This window comes from Adiantum capillus-veneris, chromosome 13 (genome assembly GCF_014529385.1).
Source record: "Adiantum capillus-veneris isolate H3 chromosome 13, ASM1452938v2, whole genome shotgun sequence".
NCBI classification, from domain to species: domain Eukaryota; kingdom Viridiplantae; phylum Streptophyta; class Polypodiopsida; order Polypodiales; family Pteridaceae; genus Adiantum; species Adiantum capillus-veneris.
This window is the reverse complement of record NC_140943.1, coordinates 136,277,315-136,297,605: the sequence shown is the minus strand read 5'-3', so window position 1 is coordinate 136,297,605 and position 20,291 is coordinate 136,277,315. Positions and strand designations below refer to the sequence as shown.

General features: G+C 42.1%; 1 protein-coding gene across 1 annotated transcript in view; it reads right to left on the bottom strand.

The window, feature by feature from the left end:
* LOC147444922 (solanesyl-diphosphate synthase 2, chloroplastic-like) overlaps nt 1-8,910 on the bottom strand; it is a 28,360-nt gene extending 19,450 nt beyond the window's left edge. The window contains exon 1 of the mRNA XM_086527420.1: nt 8,388-8,910. Within this exon, the coding sequence (XP_086383546.1) occupies nt 8,388-8,673 (286 nt within the window). The 5' untranslated portion in view covers nt 8,674-8,910. The remainder of the gene's footprint in view (nt 1-8,387) is intronic.
* Nucleotides 8,911-20,291: the final 11,381 nt, after the last annotated feature.

Genomic DNA, 20,291 nt, shown 5'->3' with positions numbered 1-20,291 from the left:
AGGAACCTTGAGCACAGTTCGGAGCACTCATCTTGAGCAAAGTTCAAACATTCATTCCGCTGCACCTTACATTGGTATCAAAGCTTTGGCAATGTTCTGTATCACTCAAGGAAAGAACCACAAGAATCACAAGAAATTTTTTTTGCTTGTTGCGGTCGCACGAACCCAAGTTCGCTTGGGCGTGTCGATTCCTAATCGTGTTTTTGAAGAGTGACAGGAATCCTAGGAAAGAAGGACTTGTCCAGCCTCCCCTTGTGCCTCTTTTCACTCATTGAGAGCGGACCGAGCACTTAACGGCCGGCCAATCGACGTCAGGTGGGAAAAAGCAACCTTGGTGTGAGCGCAAGGCCGCCAAGGGGGTGCGCCCGCGGAAAAGAGCAGAACTCGGGTGAAGCGAAGAGAAGATCCTTCTCAAACACAGACTGCAAGCGAAAGAAGAACCTCAAGAACTCAAGAACCCCGAGAACCAAGACCCTCAAGAACCGAAGTTCCTCGTGAACTTAAGAACCCAGGACCACAAGAACCCACGACTTCAGAATGGTCATCACTCGAAACGGAATGGATACTTCGCTTGGAGGTGATGAGCATCAGAGAGGCGACGAAGAATCTTCCCCACCAGGAGGTTTTTCCGACCGTCCCCCTTCCCCATCCACGTCAAGGATTGCACTTACTCCTATGGAGGCTTTGAACCAGATGTTTTTGGAAAGGAAGTTAGCACACGAAGTAAGAAGAGCAGAAAGAAAAGCAGAAATGGAACGCAAACACCAAGAAAGAATGGCAGCCATAGCGCGTGAGAGCGAGCAAGCACGCTTGGAAGCCAAAGAAAGACAAGCCGAATTTGATCGCGAGAAGAAAGCAAGAAAGGCAATGAACGACCTTCACATGGAAGAGATGTTGCGACTTTTTTCTCAAGTGCAGGCGCACTTTGCACATAATCAGGAAAAGGAGACTCGCTCAGTCTCTTCTTCTCCAAAGCAAGACACACATGATTTGCATCATGATGATTTGGATAATAATGCTCAGCATGATGATTTGAATAACAATGATAAGCATGATGATTTGGATGTTAATGATGAGCATGATTATTTGCATGATCAAGATGTGATTTCTCACAAGCATGAAGAGTTGCATGAGGATGATGTGATTGTTCACATGGATCATGTGTTAGTGGATACTTTCTCTAGTGAAGCTAACCTCATTGCAAAGACGATCAATCACGAAGGATCGATCTTGGCTCTAGAGCCTAGGTCCAAAGAACCCCCTCAGGAAGAACCGATCTTGGCTCTCGAGCCTAGGTCCAAAGAACCCTCACAGGAAGTACTATGTGTTCGAATGATTCGTCAGCACGCATCGAGTGTTTCATTCGTGATAGTTTCTTGTATTTTAGTCGTCTTTATGTGATCCCTTTTCCTAGGCATAACATATTGTACGTTGAGCACGTTTCACTCATGAATGAGCACGGATGTATGCGGATTGTTCATGAAAAACTGAAAAGTATGCATTCAAGGAAGTCACATTCCATGTCTCTTCCTTGGCATGACACATTTGTAGAAAGAGCACAAGAAAGTATGAGCACCAAGCATGGGCATTTCCGTTGTGTTTTGCCACAGTTGATTGATTTAGATCAAAAAGTAAAGATTCGATCTCATTGTTTGTGTGTGTGTGTGTGGAGAACGGTTTGGCACTCCGTCTATTTGTTCATCTACATTGTATGCGCAGTCTTTGAGGAAGACGAGATTTTTTCCAGTCACTTCACATGGAATAGGTATGTTTATGTTTTTGTCTTGGAAGTGGTTTCAAGAATTTTTAGCCATGGAGATTCTTGAAGAAGAAAGAAGCATGACTCTAGACGAAGTTGAAGCATTGAAGGAGCCACAGAAGACTTTGTGTCGCTTTCGGCGCGGCCCAAAGAAGCAAGCGTTGCAGACCTTTATGAAGTTCAAGTACCGCACGACCCACACATCAGAGTGGGTTGGCGAAGAGTCCCTTCCAAGATTCCGGATGCTATTGGCAATCTCCCTCGACGCCATACAGTTCGGTACAGATACCTCACTTTGAAAAGGAGGGGATGTCACGTGACACATCCAACCCTATGTGTCCGTGGACAAGCTACAGCATGACCAGGGTTCAGTCACTCAAGTCGGTCTAGAATAGGAAGTGATCTGGCACTTTCGTGAGTCTGTTCACAGACTGTGCATGTCCAGACACTTAGATTAGATGCATATCCTCTAGTTGCACACAGCGTGACCATCAGATTCCAGTCAGATCCCATCACTAGCATTTTTATAGTGCATAGACCTATTTTATCTATTTTTGACATTTTTCACTTATTATTTTTAAGTGACTATTGTTGGAAAGTAGGTAGGGTAATTTTGCTAAATTTGTATAAATAAAAAACTAGCGCTAGCACTTTCTAGCAGAAGAGGCAGCAGAAGCACCTTGCTCAACAGGCAACTTCTCAGCAAGACCAACCTCTGCGACTACTCTGGCGTTTTCACCACAGAAGACCTAGCGTTTTTGCATCAAATCAGCCTTGGCGATTTGTGCACAGCAGAACAGCCCCGGCGTCTTCAAGACACAACAGATCAGCCTAGCGTTTTGCATTTGCAGAACCACTGGCGACAACAGAACAAATTTCAGCCCTAGCCTTTTTGGTTTGCAACCCAACCTCAGCGTTTTTGCAGATCATCGCGACGGAACATCAAGAACCACCAGCGTTTTCAGTTTTCAGCCTTTAGCACTCGAAGAACAAGTCCCGAACCTCGCAGATCACACCTTTTCGCAGCAGTTCCTCGCCGCAAGATGGGATCCGTCCAAGTTTGCAGTTTCAGCCCGGAAAGCGCAGATTTCAGCATCTGCATTTTCAGCGCGTCGTCGTCGCATCGTCGCCATCGACATCGTCTCCGACATAAGAGTAAAAATTCAGCTGATAAAGATTTGCAGATTTCAGCCCTTAGCGATTTCAGATTTCAGCCCGTCTCGTCGTGGTCCTCGTCGTCGTCCTCATCATCGGCAAGTCCAAGCATTGTAGAGATTTGTGCAATCATAAGTAGACCGCTCTTGCCATAGAGAGAAGGGCCTTCGGAGGGTTTTACAATGTCTTTGGTGTCATATTCTCTAATGTCTCTAGTGTCGTATTCTCTTCTCTATCTCTCAATCCCATGCACTTCCATTCACACTGTCCATTCACTTTGTTTGAGTCCATTGCACTCTCTCATTAAGAACGGAAGGCTCTCCCTTCCATAAGAATAAAAGGAACCTTGAGCACAGTTCGGAGCACTCATCTTGAGCAAAGTTCAAACCTTCATTCCGCTCCACCTCACACTTAGGTTCACTTTGAGAGTTCTTTTCTGAGAGACTACTGGAAGATTGGTGGGAAGAGTTACCGTTCTTACCGTTCTGAGGATTCTGCGAGGTCTAAGAGGTACTTGTCGAAGTCTTGTTTTCCTTAGGCTTTCCTTCATCTCCTGTGCGAGAGCAAATGCTACCGCCTTGTTGAGAAAGATTGGATCGAGCACCTCGACATCATACTTGATATACTCGTCCAATACATAAAGAAATGCCTCTTTGCGCTCATCATCCGACTTGCGTAATTGAGTACCTAGTTGCAAAACACGATTAGAGAAAGACATAACCGGCATACCATTTTGCTTGAGCGCGCGCGAATCGTCCTTCAATCGTGCGAGATACTAAGGTGTCATAAACCGCGCCTTGAGCTTGTCTTGGAAATCAGCCCAATTGAAGGAAAGGGACGTGAGTTCGTCGGCTTCCTCTAAGTGCACGGCTAACTGTGCCTCTTACCATGCGTGGTACCAATTGATGGCATCGCCGGCAAGGTACATGGCTGCCGTCAAAACCTTGCTATTTCCTGTCTTCTTAGTTGTCGCAAAATAAGCATTAAATTGATGCAACCAAGAATGAATAACCGTAGCATGCATCTTACCATCATACTTATTTAACTGGAACTACTCTATGACGGTTGTTGGAGTCCGAATCTCGGCTTGTGCCACTTGATGAACTACCAATATCTTTGGCTGCCTTAGAGCGAGAACATGTCGTACAAACTCTTGCATGCGTTGTTCACTCTGTGCCGCACGCTCTGCCTGTCGTTCTTCAGCCGCCAAGCGCGCTTGCTCACGCTCACGCTCATAGGTGTCTTGTCTGAGTTGCCGTTCACGCTCCAAGGCTTCTTGTCTTTCTACTTTTCTTTCTGATTATGCCATCGCGACGCGATTCGTTTCTTGTTGTTGTGCCATCATCTCCAACATTGACTTGACCATCGCCTCCATAGGATTGGGTGCAATCCCTGACGTAGATGGCGAAGGGGAGGGTCAGGAAAGCCTCCATGGTGAGAAAATTCTTCTTCATTACTTTCATGCCCATCACCTCCATGCGAAGTATCCATTCCGCTTTGGGTGATGACCATACACTGTGATCTTTGGTTCTTAAGTTCGCGAGGAACTTGGGTTGTTGTGGGTCTTGGGTTCTTGAGGATCTTGGGGTCTTGCGTACTTGAGGTTCTTGAGGTTCTTCTTTCGCTTGCAATCCATGTTAGAGAAGGATCTTCTCTTCACCCGAGCTCTTCTCTTTTCCGCGGGCGTACCCCTTGGCGACCTTGCGCTCACACCAAGGTTGCTTTTTCCCACCTCACGTCGATTGGCCGTCCGCTAAGTGCACGGTCCGCTCTCAATGTGCGAAAAAAGGCACAAGGGAAGGCTGGAGTCTAGACAAGCCCTTCTTTCTTGGGTTTCTTGTCACTCTTCAAAAATTCGATTAGGAATCGACACGCCCAAGCGAACTTGGGTTCGTGCGAACTCAATAAGCAAAAATAAATAAAAAAATTATGTGGTTCTTTCCTTGAGTGATACAGAACACTGCCAAAGCTCTGATACCAATGTAAGGTGCAGCGCAATGAATGTTGAACTTTGCTCAAGATGAGTGCTCCGAACTATGCTCAAGGTTCCTTTTTCTTAGGGGAGGAAGAGCCTTCCGTTCTTTAATAAGAGAGTGCAAGTGATCACAAACAAAGTGGGCAAACATTGTACGCGAAGGTGATGAGACTGAGAGATTGAGAAAGAAGAGAATGCGACACCAGAGACATTGTAAAACCCTTCTCCAAGGGCCCCACTCTCGATGGCGAGATTGGTCGACTATTGATTGCACAATCTGGTACAACGACTGATGCAAAACTAATGGGATATGTCGAGGTCGACAGTGTGGACGCCGAGGACGGTACTATGGCTGAAAACTAAATGCTTTAAATCTGCAACTGCTTGCTGAATTTCTACTACAAAACGCTGACTGTAGGTTGCTGAAAACGCTAAGTTTGCTATCCCAAAAAGCGCTAGTTGAGGCTGTTCCAAAAACGTAGGTTCATAGGTTGAAGTTGCTGATCTTCTATGGTTGAAATTGTTGATACAAAGATGCTGAAAAACGCTGCCCAGCTGCTGTAAAGACGCTGTGGGAAACGCTGTCAAACTGTCGTAGGAATCGCTGATTTTGCTGGGCTTCACAAGCGCTGAACCCGTTTCCAAGGCTGAAAACGCTGAAGGGCTGAGGTGAGGGAAACGCCAGGCTGAGGGATGGTTCTTGTCTTGCTTGAGAAGGTTCTCTAGAGGCCTGCTACACTAAGTGCCTGATGCTCTCCTTCTGCTGCTGCCAGATAATGCTAGTGCTAGGTTGCTTATATATTATCTTAGCAAAATTGCCCTACCTAGTTTCCAACAAAAGTCACTTAATAAATAAGTGAAAAATGTCAAAAATAGGGAAAATAGGTTTAATGCTCTGGAAAATTTCCCTGATGGATTCTGATGGGTTCTAATGGGAATGCTTATGATCATGCTGTGTGCAACCGGAGGATATGCATCTAATCTAAGTAATTGGTCGTGCACGGTCTGCGAACAGACTCACAAAAGTGCCAGATCACTTCCTATTCTAGACTGATTTGACTGAACTGAACCCTGATCATGCTATAGCTTGTCCTCGGACACATAGGGTTGGATGTATCACGTGACAATCGTATACTATGCTATATAGCATATTAAGTCCCCCAAAATTCAAGGAAGATTAACTTTATGCTATACATGACACTTGCACAATCATGACACTATACATGGTCACTTAATAGGGTACAACAGTGTCAAAGGGCATAAAAGTGTCATGTTACCAGTCTAGTGTTAACACATGGAATGGAAATTCTAACAAGAAGTTGGAATGGAAATGGAGAACGGAAGCCTGAAAATGGTCATTCCTTGTAACTTTGAAGTAGATTGCTTGGGGACGAGTATAAAGCAACACACAAGTTCTTCATGCATGAATATATCTTATCGAACCCGCTTGTGCAAGAACCTGTAGATTGCTCATCCGAAAGCAATGCACATAGTGTTGCCGCAACTCAAAAGCTTTGAAGCATCGTCTAACATGGTAAACCTGAGGAGTTCACCCACTCAACTATGAAACGATTTAGAGACTAATCACTCTGAAAGTCTCTACAATAAAAAGAGACAAATCCAAAACTACCACACTAACATCATCAACACTATAAATGAGTATGACTAATGATCGACCAATGCTCATGCTTCCACACACGCACGCAAACACACAATTTCTCCTATAATGTAAAGATTATATTTTGCAAACAATGTTATAAAACACGTGCAAAAAATGCACTTTAGTGTCCACCATGAGTGACACATTCAAATACCCATTGTACTCCTCGTGACAACACGACTGAGAAAGGCTTGTGCCTTCCTCGGAAAAATTCCTTTAGTATCTAGACTTTTAAAAAAACTGGAGTTAAGACTGGCCAGATCCATAACATAAATACCCAAATAGGATAGCTATGTAGATGCAACCGAGAACATGATGGACGGAAAATGTTGATAATGGACCACGAAAAATAACTACAAGAGCACAAGACCATGTGCTACAACTCCGGCTTCAAAAAATTATTTTGTAAAATGCCCAATAAATGCTACCTCTTGTCACCAGTGTCTTAACAATGAGCACACACTATCAACTTATACACATAGAGAATACAACTTCTACTTCGAGGTATGCACCACACCAACGGCTCGCTAGCTAGCCCCACTGCAAATTCCTATTAGAAGTCTAGCAAACTAACCTTTGAAGGAGAGTCACAAATACAATCCCTTAACCTCCTCTTGGAGGGGAGCTCAATTTCAGACACATGAGGACCAACTTCATACTCGACACCCAAAAACCAGCTCTGAGAATTATAACCAAATACTTCGGATTAAAACTAAACAAGCGAATAGCTTGATACAACCAATCTTGTCCGTCACCACCCGCAAAGGCATGGCATGGCTAGCTGACTACTTGTAGAATGCAAGAGCCAATTTTCTACAACTTCTCAATTCTATACATCTAAACATTCATTAAAAGGAAGAGATGGCTAACATAACCATACATTAACTTTTCTGATACATCATGTTGCAAATCAAATTTGATGAAGGAAAGCTCTACATCAGCAGAATAAATCCCTCACTCAGTTAAGGGCTCTGCTCAACCCGTTCTGTAGTTCATTCCGGTCAGTAAAGCCATCTCCTTATAGGCCATAGATTCTTGACATATAACTAGACAGTCTTTTTTACACCGACTTCCATAACTAAGGGTGCCGAGGGCATGAAATGATGAAATGCTGAAGGAATTTCATTGGCAGATATGTGCCCTACAATGAATCACATACTACCAATTACCACACAAACATCAAAACAGAACCACTCAGAAACGTTCCAGAGAAAACTCCCAAAAATTCCATCATAACAGTCAACTCACTGATTTCCTCACTAATCATACCATGCCAAACTGAGTTAAAAACAGCAATTGGTACAACAATTCTTCTACACTATACTAGCAACATCTGACCAGAGAAATGGCACACCAATCAGTCATCATTTGCCAGATACCCTACACTTGAATAGAAGACCTTTGTCTTCGATGCAATTACAAGACATTCATACACTCCATCACAAGACTTGCATCTTCTTGATCTGAAGTACACCGCATCATCCTAATCCTCCAATCCAAAAAGATTTATAATTTACCAAAACACAAAAGATACTTATTGGCAAATCATGATGATCTGCCTCACCCCCAGAAGCCAATTGCTCCTTCCACTCAATGACCCTGCCACTCTCCACATAACCTTGCCCTTGCTTGACAAGCAACACCCTTGCTGGAGATACGACCTAAGTGTGAGCTTAGACTATTCCACTATGAAACTAGACTAAATCAATTATGCAATACCCAGAGTAAAAACAGCACTAAATTCTAACAAAGTCAACTGCACAAGAAATAACATCCACAGACTCTAATGTATGGCACGACTGAGACTGATAACTTTATGCTCAGCAAGATAAGCATACCTGATTCTACCAGGGATGATGGTGATGAAGCCAGTGTTGGCAATGCGAAGCTACTATCAGCTCTCTCTGAATATTCTAGCAGTGGAGAGACAGTCTGTTGTGCCATGCACTGAATCCCTCTTCTCTGTGCTTGCTCACAGAGCTTCACGTCCTGCTTGGAGACGCTACTTCTGAGTCCAGTTGTAATAACTTCACTGCAAGAAGGCTTGCTGACAAAGGACCTGCCATGGCTGACTTCCGCCGCTTGAAATGTGAAGCATATGCTAGAGGCTGTGAAGGACGCCATGGCAAGCTTCGAGCCGCCCTTTACTTACTGTAAGGATCAAATATTCCTGCGAGGAAAAGGGGCAAATTATAAATGCCGCAAGGCAAACTGCTGCGGGCCTTTGCGAGGGAGAGGCACGTCGCTGCCGATGAGGGAGCTGTAGGGATCTGAGTTAAGCTGACAGGCAGAGCGACGGAGAAAGAGTACGCGCGCGCGTGCGTGTTTTGTGTGTGTGTGAGAGAGAGAGAGAGAGACTCTGGACCCCAAAAGAGAGTGACTGCGGGCGGGTCTGCGCGGGATCAAAGGCGGCACAAGTTCACGGCTCCATGGAAAAATTAGTGGCCCTCGCCAAATTCCAATTTCTGCAAAGGTGTGCAAAATATATTTTAGGCCTCATGATATCTGCTTATCTTTTCCATTTTTTGGGACCTTTGCTTTGGCCTTACCACGTGTACCTCCTTATTGACAGGAACGTGCATCTAACAAAAACCATACATTCTCATCTCAGACATATCAAATGTAGTCTGCAAACCTTTATTAGACTCTCGATAGTAAGGGTGCTTTCACACAAGGTAGGGGTTAACCCTCGCTCATCACATTATCTTACGCTTGACCTTGAATTGTTCCCCCACCCTTTGGAGACTTGTTACAAGGGAGTAATTGGAGATGCCATGGGAAAAACGATAAGATGTCAATACTCCAACTCCACTACATACATTATTCTTTTTACTCGTTGCTTAGCCCGCCATAACACTACATCCACGGGCAAGCACACAAATGATGCAAAGCATTACTTGTAACAAGTGCATGATCCATCCTCCTGGACAAAGAGAGCAATAATGAACGAACTCCAAATATTTAAATCACATTTGTTGGTTGGACCTTTTAGTTTCAAAGGTTATCTTGGCCTTTGAAGACATTAATAGCACATATGAAACTAGTCAAAATATTTCCTTTTTAACATTGATTATTCTTTAAAAAATGAAAAATTATAACCATATCTTTGTCTGCATGCACTTCTTGAGCTAGATAGCAAACTTTACTTTGCAAAGTCTGCTCATTAATTCTCTCTCTCTCTCTCTCTCTCTCTCTCTCTCTCTCTCTCTCTCTCTCTCCAATGAAGCCAGTGCAGCAAGCAACTCGAACTTAAAAGGGTCTCTACTCAAAGCTTCTCAAGGCAGCCTTTCAAACAGATTGTTTGAGTCTTCATTCAATGTAGCCTTTTGTGAGGAACGTGGTGAGGTTTTTTGAAGCCAAGCACTATCGGTCCGGATTATGCAGTGTGAGGTGGATTAGGTATATTAGAGATCCTCTTCATGAACTCATCATAGGATATGTATAGAGAGGACTAGGTGCATCATATGTTGTGTTGGTGAGTCAGTTTTAATGCAGTGCACTTGGTGAAGTGATACCTTGCCTCTATGTGTTCCGTTTTGGAATGAAACAAGGGAGTCTTTCTCGAAGCAATGGCACTCTGACTATCACAATGCAACATTGGAATCTATTGACCCTTATCTAGATCTCTCACTAAACATGCCAACCATAAAGCCTCCATGCTAGCATCTAATGCCACAACATACTCAGCCTCTGTAGTGGAAGAGGATGTGCAATTTTGAAGGCATGATCTCAAAGAGATAGCTCCTTTAGCAAATATGAAAATATAGCCAAATGTAAACCTTGTGTTGTCTAGATTTCCTGTAGAAATTACATCTACAGATCCAAGATAGATGCATTATTGTTCCTGAAGTTTAAACACTTGCTTATTGTATCTTTCAAGTACCTAAGGAGATACTTCATTGCATCCCAATGTTTCTTGCCAAGGTTAGCCATTGTAAGGACTCACCACTCCCACTGCAAATGCAATATTTGTCCTCATGTGGCCACCATCGCATACATGAGATTGCCCACTTGAGGAATACAAAATATTTGCCACATTGGCCTTCTCAACATCCAATTTAGGATAATGATACTTGCTAAGTTTCACATATGTTGGCATTGGGATATTTGATGCCTTCCCTCACTACATATTGAAATGATACAAGATCTTAACACCTCTTGAGATAACTCAAGAATGCTCTTTGACCCATCACATCTGATATGCATATACCAAGAAAGTGACTAGTTTCTGCCAAATCCTTCATAGCAAAAGTCTATCCCAACTCCTCCTAGAATCTTGTAACCCAATTGTGTACTAGCCAATGTGTTGATAATGTGAATCGCTATCAAAATAGCTTCAACTCAAAGCCTTGTGTCAAATTTTCCATGGAAAGCATAATTGTAACACGCTTCTGAATCATACGATTTATACATCTAGCTACTCCATTTGGGACAAGTATCTTTGGGACAGTAAAATATTGATGAATCCCTCTCTTTGCATAGAAGTCTATCATGCCTTTTGAAACATATTACCCACCATTATCAGTCCTCAAGCCCTTAAGCTTTTTGCGTGTTGATTCTCAACAAATGTAAGGAACTTTTGAAATGTAGAGAATACCTCATCCTCATGTCCCACACCCTCCGAGCGGAGTCATCTATAAATGTTACAAAGTAATTAGTCCCCCGAGAGACTTGATCAGCACAAGACCACATAGGTTGCTATGTACAAGCTCTAGTGGTTCAACACCCCCTTCTAAAGGAACACTTCTAGTTTGCTTGCCATAAACACGACGTTCACGTGTAGAAAAAGCACTAAAATTCAGCACTGGCAAATAACCAAAATGTGCTAGAATTTTCATGACCTTCTAGCTCATATGGCCTATCTAGCTATGGCACAACTCAATAAATGGTACCTCGCTATAGAATTAAAATTGTCTTTTACAAAAGACACATGCTTGGAGTACAAATTACCATGTTTTTTACCTTTGAGAACTACAAGATTTTCTTTTTCGGCTATCCATGAATTGTTCCCAAACATAGTTGTGTGTCCCACGGATTAAACTCCTAGCTAACCTAGGAATATGTCTAAAATTTCTTAGCAAAAACTTCATGCCACTTGGAAGCACTAGGTTTATGTCTTCAATTCTATCAATCTCAAGGACATGAGAATCATCCAATTTGATTATACCGGATAGCCCTTTGCATAAGGGTAAAACCACTCTCTATGTGGGATAACATGGAAATTTGCACCAAAAACCTATCATCCAATTATATGCATGACCGGCATCTTCTGTGACAAGGGCATCTGCAATGAAATATGAGATAGAAACCAGGTTTGAGGTATGAGTTGTCTCAAAAAATATCATGAGTCTTAGGAGACTACAACATTGATTTAGCCTTTCTTGTGATCCTTAGACTTGGCACGATCATGAGTGCGACCTCTCTCTTTGCAAGACTGTGCAAAACTAGCATCACCACTCTTGGTAGATTCAAGAGATTTCCTATAAATCTTCTTAGTGTGAGTAAACTGTCGACTACATCATTGTAGACCAACTTTCCATTAGGCACAAAGCTACTTATGGTTGTGCAGAAAGTATCCTATGAGGAAGGTAGAGAGCATAACAAGAACATAAATTGAACCTCTTCATCAAAATTGAGTCCTTGTGACAATTGATTGAAGATAATATTGAATTCATTCAAGTCTCTGAAAATGGTGCTACCTTCTTTCTTATGAACAATATCTTCATCACATAAAATTTATTACTTACACTCTTGCTTTTATATGTATTGCACAAATTCTCCCACAAGGCACAAGAAGGAGCTTCACCCATCAATAGTAAAATACAATAACTCTGCAAGATGTAATAGTGGATCTAGCTTTAGCATCAAATGGTTTCCATTGGGCATCTGGGTAACCATCACCCTCCTCTTAGTGTTCAAAAAATGGCTCCAGCTAACCTTTTTGGATCAGAACATCATAAATTTGCTCCTTCCATTTAATGAGTTTTGTGCCATTGAACTTTCGTATGTTATTTATGTCCTCTTAGAACTAGAAGCCATAATTGCCAATTTTATGGCAAGATCCTGGGAAAACTTCAGCAGAGTTTTCCATAGTAGAATGAGCAAAATCTCGAAATGAAATGAGCATAGAAGCAACCAAAACACTGAACATACACATAAAGGGTAACCACTGACTAGAAATTCATGTAACTGATCAAAATCTGACTATAAATAGCTGCAAGCACAATGTCAAAAGCACCTAGTCCTCTCTATGCATACCCTATGGTGAGGCCTCATAAAAAGCAATACTCTAGTACTCTGTATTATCAAAAGGATCTCAACATTTGAGAATCCCCCTACTCAATAAAACCTCACCATGACCCTCCAAAGGGTTCACTTGAATCAATCCTAAAACACATCTGCAAAAATGAGCTAAAATTTGCTCAACATATCTTTCTGCACATATACTCCCAAATGCTTCCCTGAGCCAAATGCAAGTTCACGCCTACTCCTATATACATTGTGAGTTGACATGAAGCTCACCTAATGCTTCCCTAATCAAATCTACTCTACATATGAGTGATCTCACTTGCATCAAGCTCTAATGGTGAGCTCCATAATGGCCAATACACCAATGCTCGCACCGCCTAATGCTTCTCTACTCCGGATCCGAGTGATCTCACCTGCACCAAACTCCCATGGTGACCTCCTTAATGCACAATACACCAATGCTTGCAAAATGGTGAGCTCCATAATGGCCGATACACCAATGCTCGCACCGCCTAATGCTTCTCTACTCCAGATCCGAGTGATCTCACATGCACCAAACTCCCATCGTGAGCTCCTTAATGCACAATACACCAATGCTTGCATGCCACATACTCACCGATACACCAATGCTTGCACGTCTGCAATGAGCTCCTCGTGATGAATCGAGCATTCCGATACTAGTTGTGAGTGTTTAGTTTGGGAGCGTGTGTGGTGAGGAAGGAGATGAGAATAGAGTGATGCTTGCTTGGTGGAGTCCAATGATGAGCAATGTCTCACTGACTCCTTATTCTATAGATAAGAAAGAAGAAAGTTTATGGTTGTCTCGCTCGCCACTTGGGCATTACTAAACAGTTGGTCAGATAAAGACTCTCTATGTGCATGGTCATTGTATGGCAGTGTTTTTGACTCTATTGTTTGAGATTTCATTGCATTTAGTAACAAATTTTTTCCAATTTTCTTGCCATACAATTTACTCTTGGTTGTAGCTATGGTATCATCTTTTGCAAAGGGTATTGATAATATCCTCACCTTTGATGGTATAAATTTTTCCATCTGGAAGAAGAAAATCCAAGATGTTTTAATTCATTGAACTAGTTAGCACCATAGTTTGAATGCTAAGAGGGTGACACCATGTCTAAGGTAGAGTGAGAATCATTTGATGCCAAGGCAAGGTCTACCATACGCTTGCATTTTGCAAAGTCGGGTGTTCTTTACCATAGTTGTTGAGGCTCCCACTCACAGTTTATGGTGAAAAGAAAAGTATTAGCAATAAGATTTACCTTATGAAGAAGCTCTATGAGCTATGCATGAAGGAAGATGACAATGTATCAACACATTTGAATAAGTTCAATATACTAGTTAGCTAGTTGACTTCACAGGGACTTAACTTTGATGGCAAAATTGAGTCTATTTTCTTGCTATGTTTCTTTCCTTCCTCATGGGATATGCTTTGTATAGCCATAAGTAATTCAGCACCACAAGGCACATTGGTATTTAATGATGTCGTTGTTGGTAGTTTGATTATACAGGAGAATCTCTTGAGCCAACTAAATTTTGTGATGCTTATATTGCTCATTCTCACAAGCACAGAGGTCGTACTCATGATCATGGTAATCCCAAAGAGCATAGAAACACTCACAGCAAATCTCATGATTCTATGCAAGATATTGAGTGCTACTATTACCAGAAGGAGGGACATATGAAGAGGGGTTACTATACAACAACGAGGGACGATAAAAAAATGTCCATTGATGACAAGAAGTTTAACACTTTGGACTCTAAGAGAAAACCTAAGATTGATGAAATCAATCTATTGGTTCGTGGGCTTCAAATGGATTCAATTGGTCAGAATAGTGTGATATGTGGGATGTTAGGCTGGGCTTGAATCAAAACCAGAGCAGATGATTGCCCCTCCTTTTGAGCATTTGAGGAAGCTCTACATTGGAGCTCCGCTCACCTAACCTTAGCGGGATGCATTGTTGCAACCAACTAGGTTCTTTTGGCAATGATGTGGTACATTATTTTGTTGAATCTTTTGAGATCCTGCATAAGTTAGATTCAATGACCCATCGTGAGCTTTTGATGGTCTGGTAGAGAGGAACAATCTCCAAGCGCTAAGATTACCTAGTTGGTGAGCACACTACCCACCACTAGGGGTGGGCTTGGGCTCATCGAAGCAACTCTACTCGTACGAATGCCCTGTTAGGGAAGCTCCTTATTCATAGGCACTTTCTATGCACTTGAGCCATGGAAGGAGCTTCTTCTTCCTAGAATTCATGCTCAAGTTCCCTTAGTAGGTGGCCCATGGGGCCGTAATTCATTGGATATTTACAAATGTGCACATTGTTGGTTTGAGTTGTTGCTAGGAGAATACAATTTTCTTGAGTCTACTCACGACTTGGGACATGTTGTACGGTTTACCTACTTGCTTGGAGGAGCATCTTTGGTAGCCCTTTGATCTTGAGCCCCCTGTTTCACACAAAGCATGAACATATTCCAGGTATTGGCCACATGTAGCCCAGGGCCCATGATGGCACCAAGATTGGCTCAAAGTTTTGGATCGAGTCTCATTAGAAGAGGGTTGACCATGAGGTGCTTGCCTCACATGGATGGTTGTGGTTGCTTGATTTTGATGACCTAGTGGAGACAATGAGTGGGCTCGGGAAATGTTGTACGGTTTACCTACATGCTTGGTAGCCCTTTGATATCGAGCCCCCTATTCCACACAAAGCATGAGAATATTCCAAGTACTTGACCACATGTAGCCTAGGGCCCATGATGCACCAAGGCCGGCTCAAAGTTTTGGATTGAGTCTCATTAGGGGAGCCTTGACCACGAGTGCTTGCCTCACATGGATGGTTGTGGTTGCTTGACCTTGACCCAGTGGAGGCAGTGATTATGAGCCTTTGGACATTCCAACTATAGTGGGACCGTAGTAGGTAGTGTTGGCCGGACGCCTTTGCCCCTCCTTCCCAACCTAGGACTCCCTTTTTTGAGTGCACAACCCAATTTGAGAGGCATATCGTGAAGTCCAAGCAATAGAATACCCCAACTGCACGTGCATTGGCAAAATCAAGGGATCATGGATGATTTCTTGACACATTTTGGGACTTAGCTTTGGTCTAGGGGTGGGATTGGACACTAGGATTGATGAATTTTTGTTCTTTAGTGGCTAGTTATACACATAGTGACTACAATGGGGCTTTGGCTTGATGGATTTTTGTTCTTTAGTGGCTAGCTGCACACAGAGGAATTGCGATGGGGCTTTGACTTGCATATGGTGGACAATCCTTTGGGGGTATATGTGTGGACGTCCTCAAGAGACTCAATGAAGAATTCTTTGGGATTACCCTCAAGCCCATCATATTTTCTTGATGATTCTTATGAGTGATGGCCACCCTCTTGCTAGAGATGACTCTCATCTAGTGTTGGGGTAAAGGCGTCATATTTCCATGGCATGTTGTTTTCGGGGCAGTCCAGCTGCCCACTGACCACAGTATCCGTATTCTTTATATACCAAAGAATAAGGAGCTCCTAACATCTTGGAGACTTTCTCCACCCACACAGCATGGTCTCTCCTCTTCCCTCTCTGGCACTGCACTGTACACCATGCACTCTCACAGTTGGTATCAGAGCTTCAGCTTTGTGCAGGTGTAATACGATGGTCGAGTCAATGGATCCACAACAACAAGCACATTGATGGTAGTAGATTCAATAGAAGGGATCAACTTGGCAACATGTATGCGTTACAAGTTTGTGAGCGATTACTCGTGTACACAGAAGCTTCTATGTCGGCGTTGTGTGCACGTAGATTGTAGTGCAATAGAAGCCCAAATTGATTTTTGTAGAGAAGAAGTAGAAGCAAGAAGTGTTGCAACTCGTTTTTGTTATTTCTGCCTATCGAAACAATGTTTTTTTGCATATTTCCATCATACAGAGTCGGATAGATATGATCTAGGAGTCTATCATAGGGTTTGGCACGTTTTGGACGCGCTAGTCATATCAAAATTTTGAAATTATGAGCTCTAATCTTTTTGTAGCAAACTACAACAATCTCAATGTATAGAAGCTTGGAGGTTTGGATTCCTACATTGTAGAGCATTATGCGGTTTGTATCTTTGGCTATGTATGTCACGCTGTGGTGCTATTTGAGAGAGATTTTACCTTGCATTTGTGTGTGCAAGTGACTGCTTTGGGATGTGAATTTTGGAATTATGAGGAAATTAGAGGCTTCAAAGGAGAGGAAATCCATATTCCAATCAAGGAAGGAGATCAACCATACACAAAAAGATAAGGAGAATGGGACAAGTACAACTTAATGCTTTAAAGGAAGAGGTAGACAAGCTACTCAAAGCAGGTTTAATATGTCCTGTGAGTATTGCAGAACGGGTAAGTCTTGTTGTTGTCACACCGAAGAAGGATGGAAAGTGTAGAATTTTTGTTGATTTTAAGCCTCTAAATGTAGCTATGAAGAGAGATCCATACCCTGTTCCTTTCATAGATGACATATTTGATTCTATTGCAAGGCATGAGAGGTATAGTGCATGTGATGGATTCTCTAGATATTTTCAGCTCACCTTGGCTTTAGAAGATCAAAAGAAGACCACATGAAGATGCTTTTGTTATCGTGTGCTTCCTTTTGGTCTTATAAATGGCTGTGCTTGGTACCAAAAGTGTGTCAATAAGGTGTTCTCTCCCTTTCTTGGCAAGTTTGCGAAGGATCTTATTGATGAATTTTGCGTTTATATCTCTAGAAGGGATCATTGTGCAAAGCTTGGGATGGCATTGAATCAATATGATGAAAGCAGAGGTCAACTCAGCCCAAGGAAGTGTCATCTTGCTCAACCAAGAGTGAAATTTTTGGGGCATATGGTCTCTGAGAATGGGATTGATGTGGTTCTTGACAAAGTGAAGGCTTTGGTGCTCCTCCCATCACCTAAGGATACAAAGTAACTTGCTACCTTTATTCAAAAGGTGAAGTATATGTTAAGGCTTATTCCTTTGTAATCTCAACTTCTTTATCCTCTTCAACAAGTAGAAAGGTTGAATCCTCTACAATGGACAAAGGAGTGTGAAAAGGTTTTTCAAGGTATCAAGAAGGTTCTTGTTTCTCTTCTTGCTATGCAAGCTTCTAATTGGGATAAGGAGTTTTATGTGAATCCATTAGTAGGTGAGGATGCTATTGGGGCTATGCTTCTTCAACGAGGTAACAACTCCCACTACATGAAGCCTATCTCTATTATGCTAGCAGGGTGAAACTAGAGGTGGAAAGAGGCTATATTGAGGTGGAGCTCATCATGGTAAGTGTAATTTAGGCATATAGAAGGTTTAGGAACTACCTTCTCCCCAAACCTTTCACATTTCTCACAAGCTACACTCTTCTACTTCAATTGGTGAATAATACTACTTTGTCAAAGAGGCTCATAAAGTGGATTGTGGAGCTACATGAATTCCAATTCTCTTTTCTTGCTGAGGAGAGTACAGGGACTACACTATCTGATTTGATTACTTATAAGCAAAGCCCTCTTCTTATTAAGGAGGATGTGGTGAAGAAGCAACATGTAAAAGCTCCTGACATAGACAATGCCTATCTATTATTTTTTGATGGCTCTTACAGAAAAGCACATGGTGAATTTTTAGGAGGTAATGTAATTTATGATCCTCAAGGTGCTTTGGTAACTAAAAAGAGTTTTAAGCTTACAACACAAAGCAACAGTAAAATTGAGTATGCTACTGTGGAGAAAGGACTCAACCTTTGCCTTGAGCTTGGCATCCATCGTGTGAAGGTAAGAGGTGATGCTCTTTTGGTGGTTTAGCAAGTACTTGGGGTGTGGCAAAGTAAAATCCAAGGCTGAAAAATATGTGTTTTCAAGTGAAGAATCCGCTTAAGCGTTTTGAAGCTTGGAGTTTAAGGCATGTGGACATGTCTCAAAATGAAGAAGCACATGGTGCAACACAAGCTTCAATTGGCCAATTGTATGTGATAAGGGGTGATTCTTCTTTTTATTTGGGAAGGGAATTTTTGGAGAGGGAAGAAGAGTTTCTACAAACAAGTACGCTTCCATCAGAGTTAGAGAAATCAAAGAAGTATGTCTTCCTTCATCGTGCCAAAAGGTATGTAGTGCTTGGTGATGCCTTGTATATGACAGGGGATGATCTTTGATGCGAAATGTGCCTTGGAAAGAGGAAATTTATAGAATTTTAGAGGATAATCATGAGAGTTCTTGTGGTGGTCACTTTGCTTCAAAGATCACTGCATAAAATCTTGCAAGAGGGGTATGTGGCCAAACATTCAACGTGATGTTCATCATTCGTGCAAGTCTTGTAAAGAGTACAAAAGCATGGCAAATAGGGTTCTCAAATAAAAAATTAGAGGCACGATTGTGGCTTATGATGTGTTTGAGAAGTGGGGTATTGATGCAACATGTCTTCTACCTATGATAGCTAGAGACAAATGTTATATACTTATCGATGTTGACTATCTATTAAGGTGGGCCGAAGACAAAGTTGTTAAGAAGATCATAAGAAAGATGTTTCCCAGTTTGTTTATGAAGATATTTTCTACAAGTTTGGCAATCCATTGGAGTTACTTTTCAATAAGGTTCCAGGTTTCAGGGGAGAGCTGGTGGATTATCTTTGTGAGAAGCTTCATGTGCATCGCATGTTTACTACTCCCTATTATCCCCAATGTAGTGGTATGAATGAAAGGTTTAATGGAGAGCTCATAAGAATGATCACAAAGGTGACAAAAAATAATGTGAAGACTTGGGATTTAGAGCTACCTTGTTCTCCATGGGCTTACAGGATGCCATCAAAACATGTACCGGTTTCTCTCCTGTCCACCTAGTTTTTGGCAAAGAGGCTTCGCTTCCTATTGAACTGGAGATACCAGCTTTGAAGCTGATGCTAAAGATTAAAGACGAGCCTAATGATGCACTCAAGGAGAGGATTTTATATTTGCAATGTGTACAATTAGACAGGTTGTTGGCTTTTGAGCATTATTAATAGGTATTGAAGAACAATCAAGCAAAGGCAGAAGGTGACAGAAAAAGACATCAAGAAGGGTGGCATGGTTCTTCGTTACAATAGTAAGCTTGGTAGAACTTTTGAAAAGAAGTTTCAAAGCAAGTGGCAAGGTCCTTTCTTGGTCTTAAACATGTTTCCAAATGGCACCTATCAACTTGCTAACTTGGATGGTACCCCACACAAAGCATGTGTGAATGGCTACATAATAAAGAAGTATGTTGCAAGGTTGATGACTGTGATTGAGGATGAGCCCTCTTTTGAATAATTTTCTGATCATGTGGCTATGAAGATGAAATAAAGACTCCCTCATGTGGTTTACAATATCTCTTTTTTGCTGCTGATCATGAATGATCTAGCAAGCTGGGTGTGGCAAACTATGTTGGGTGCATTTTCGACACCCTGTTTTTTGTAAATTTGTACATATGAACATGACTCCCGATGTCAAAAGTGTGCATGGATTTCTTTTT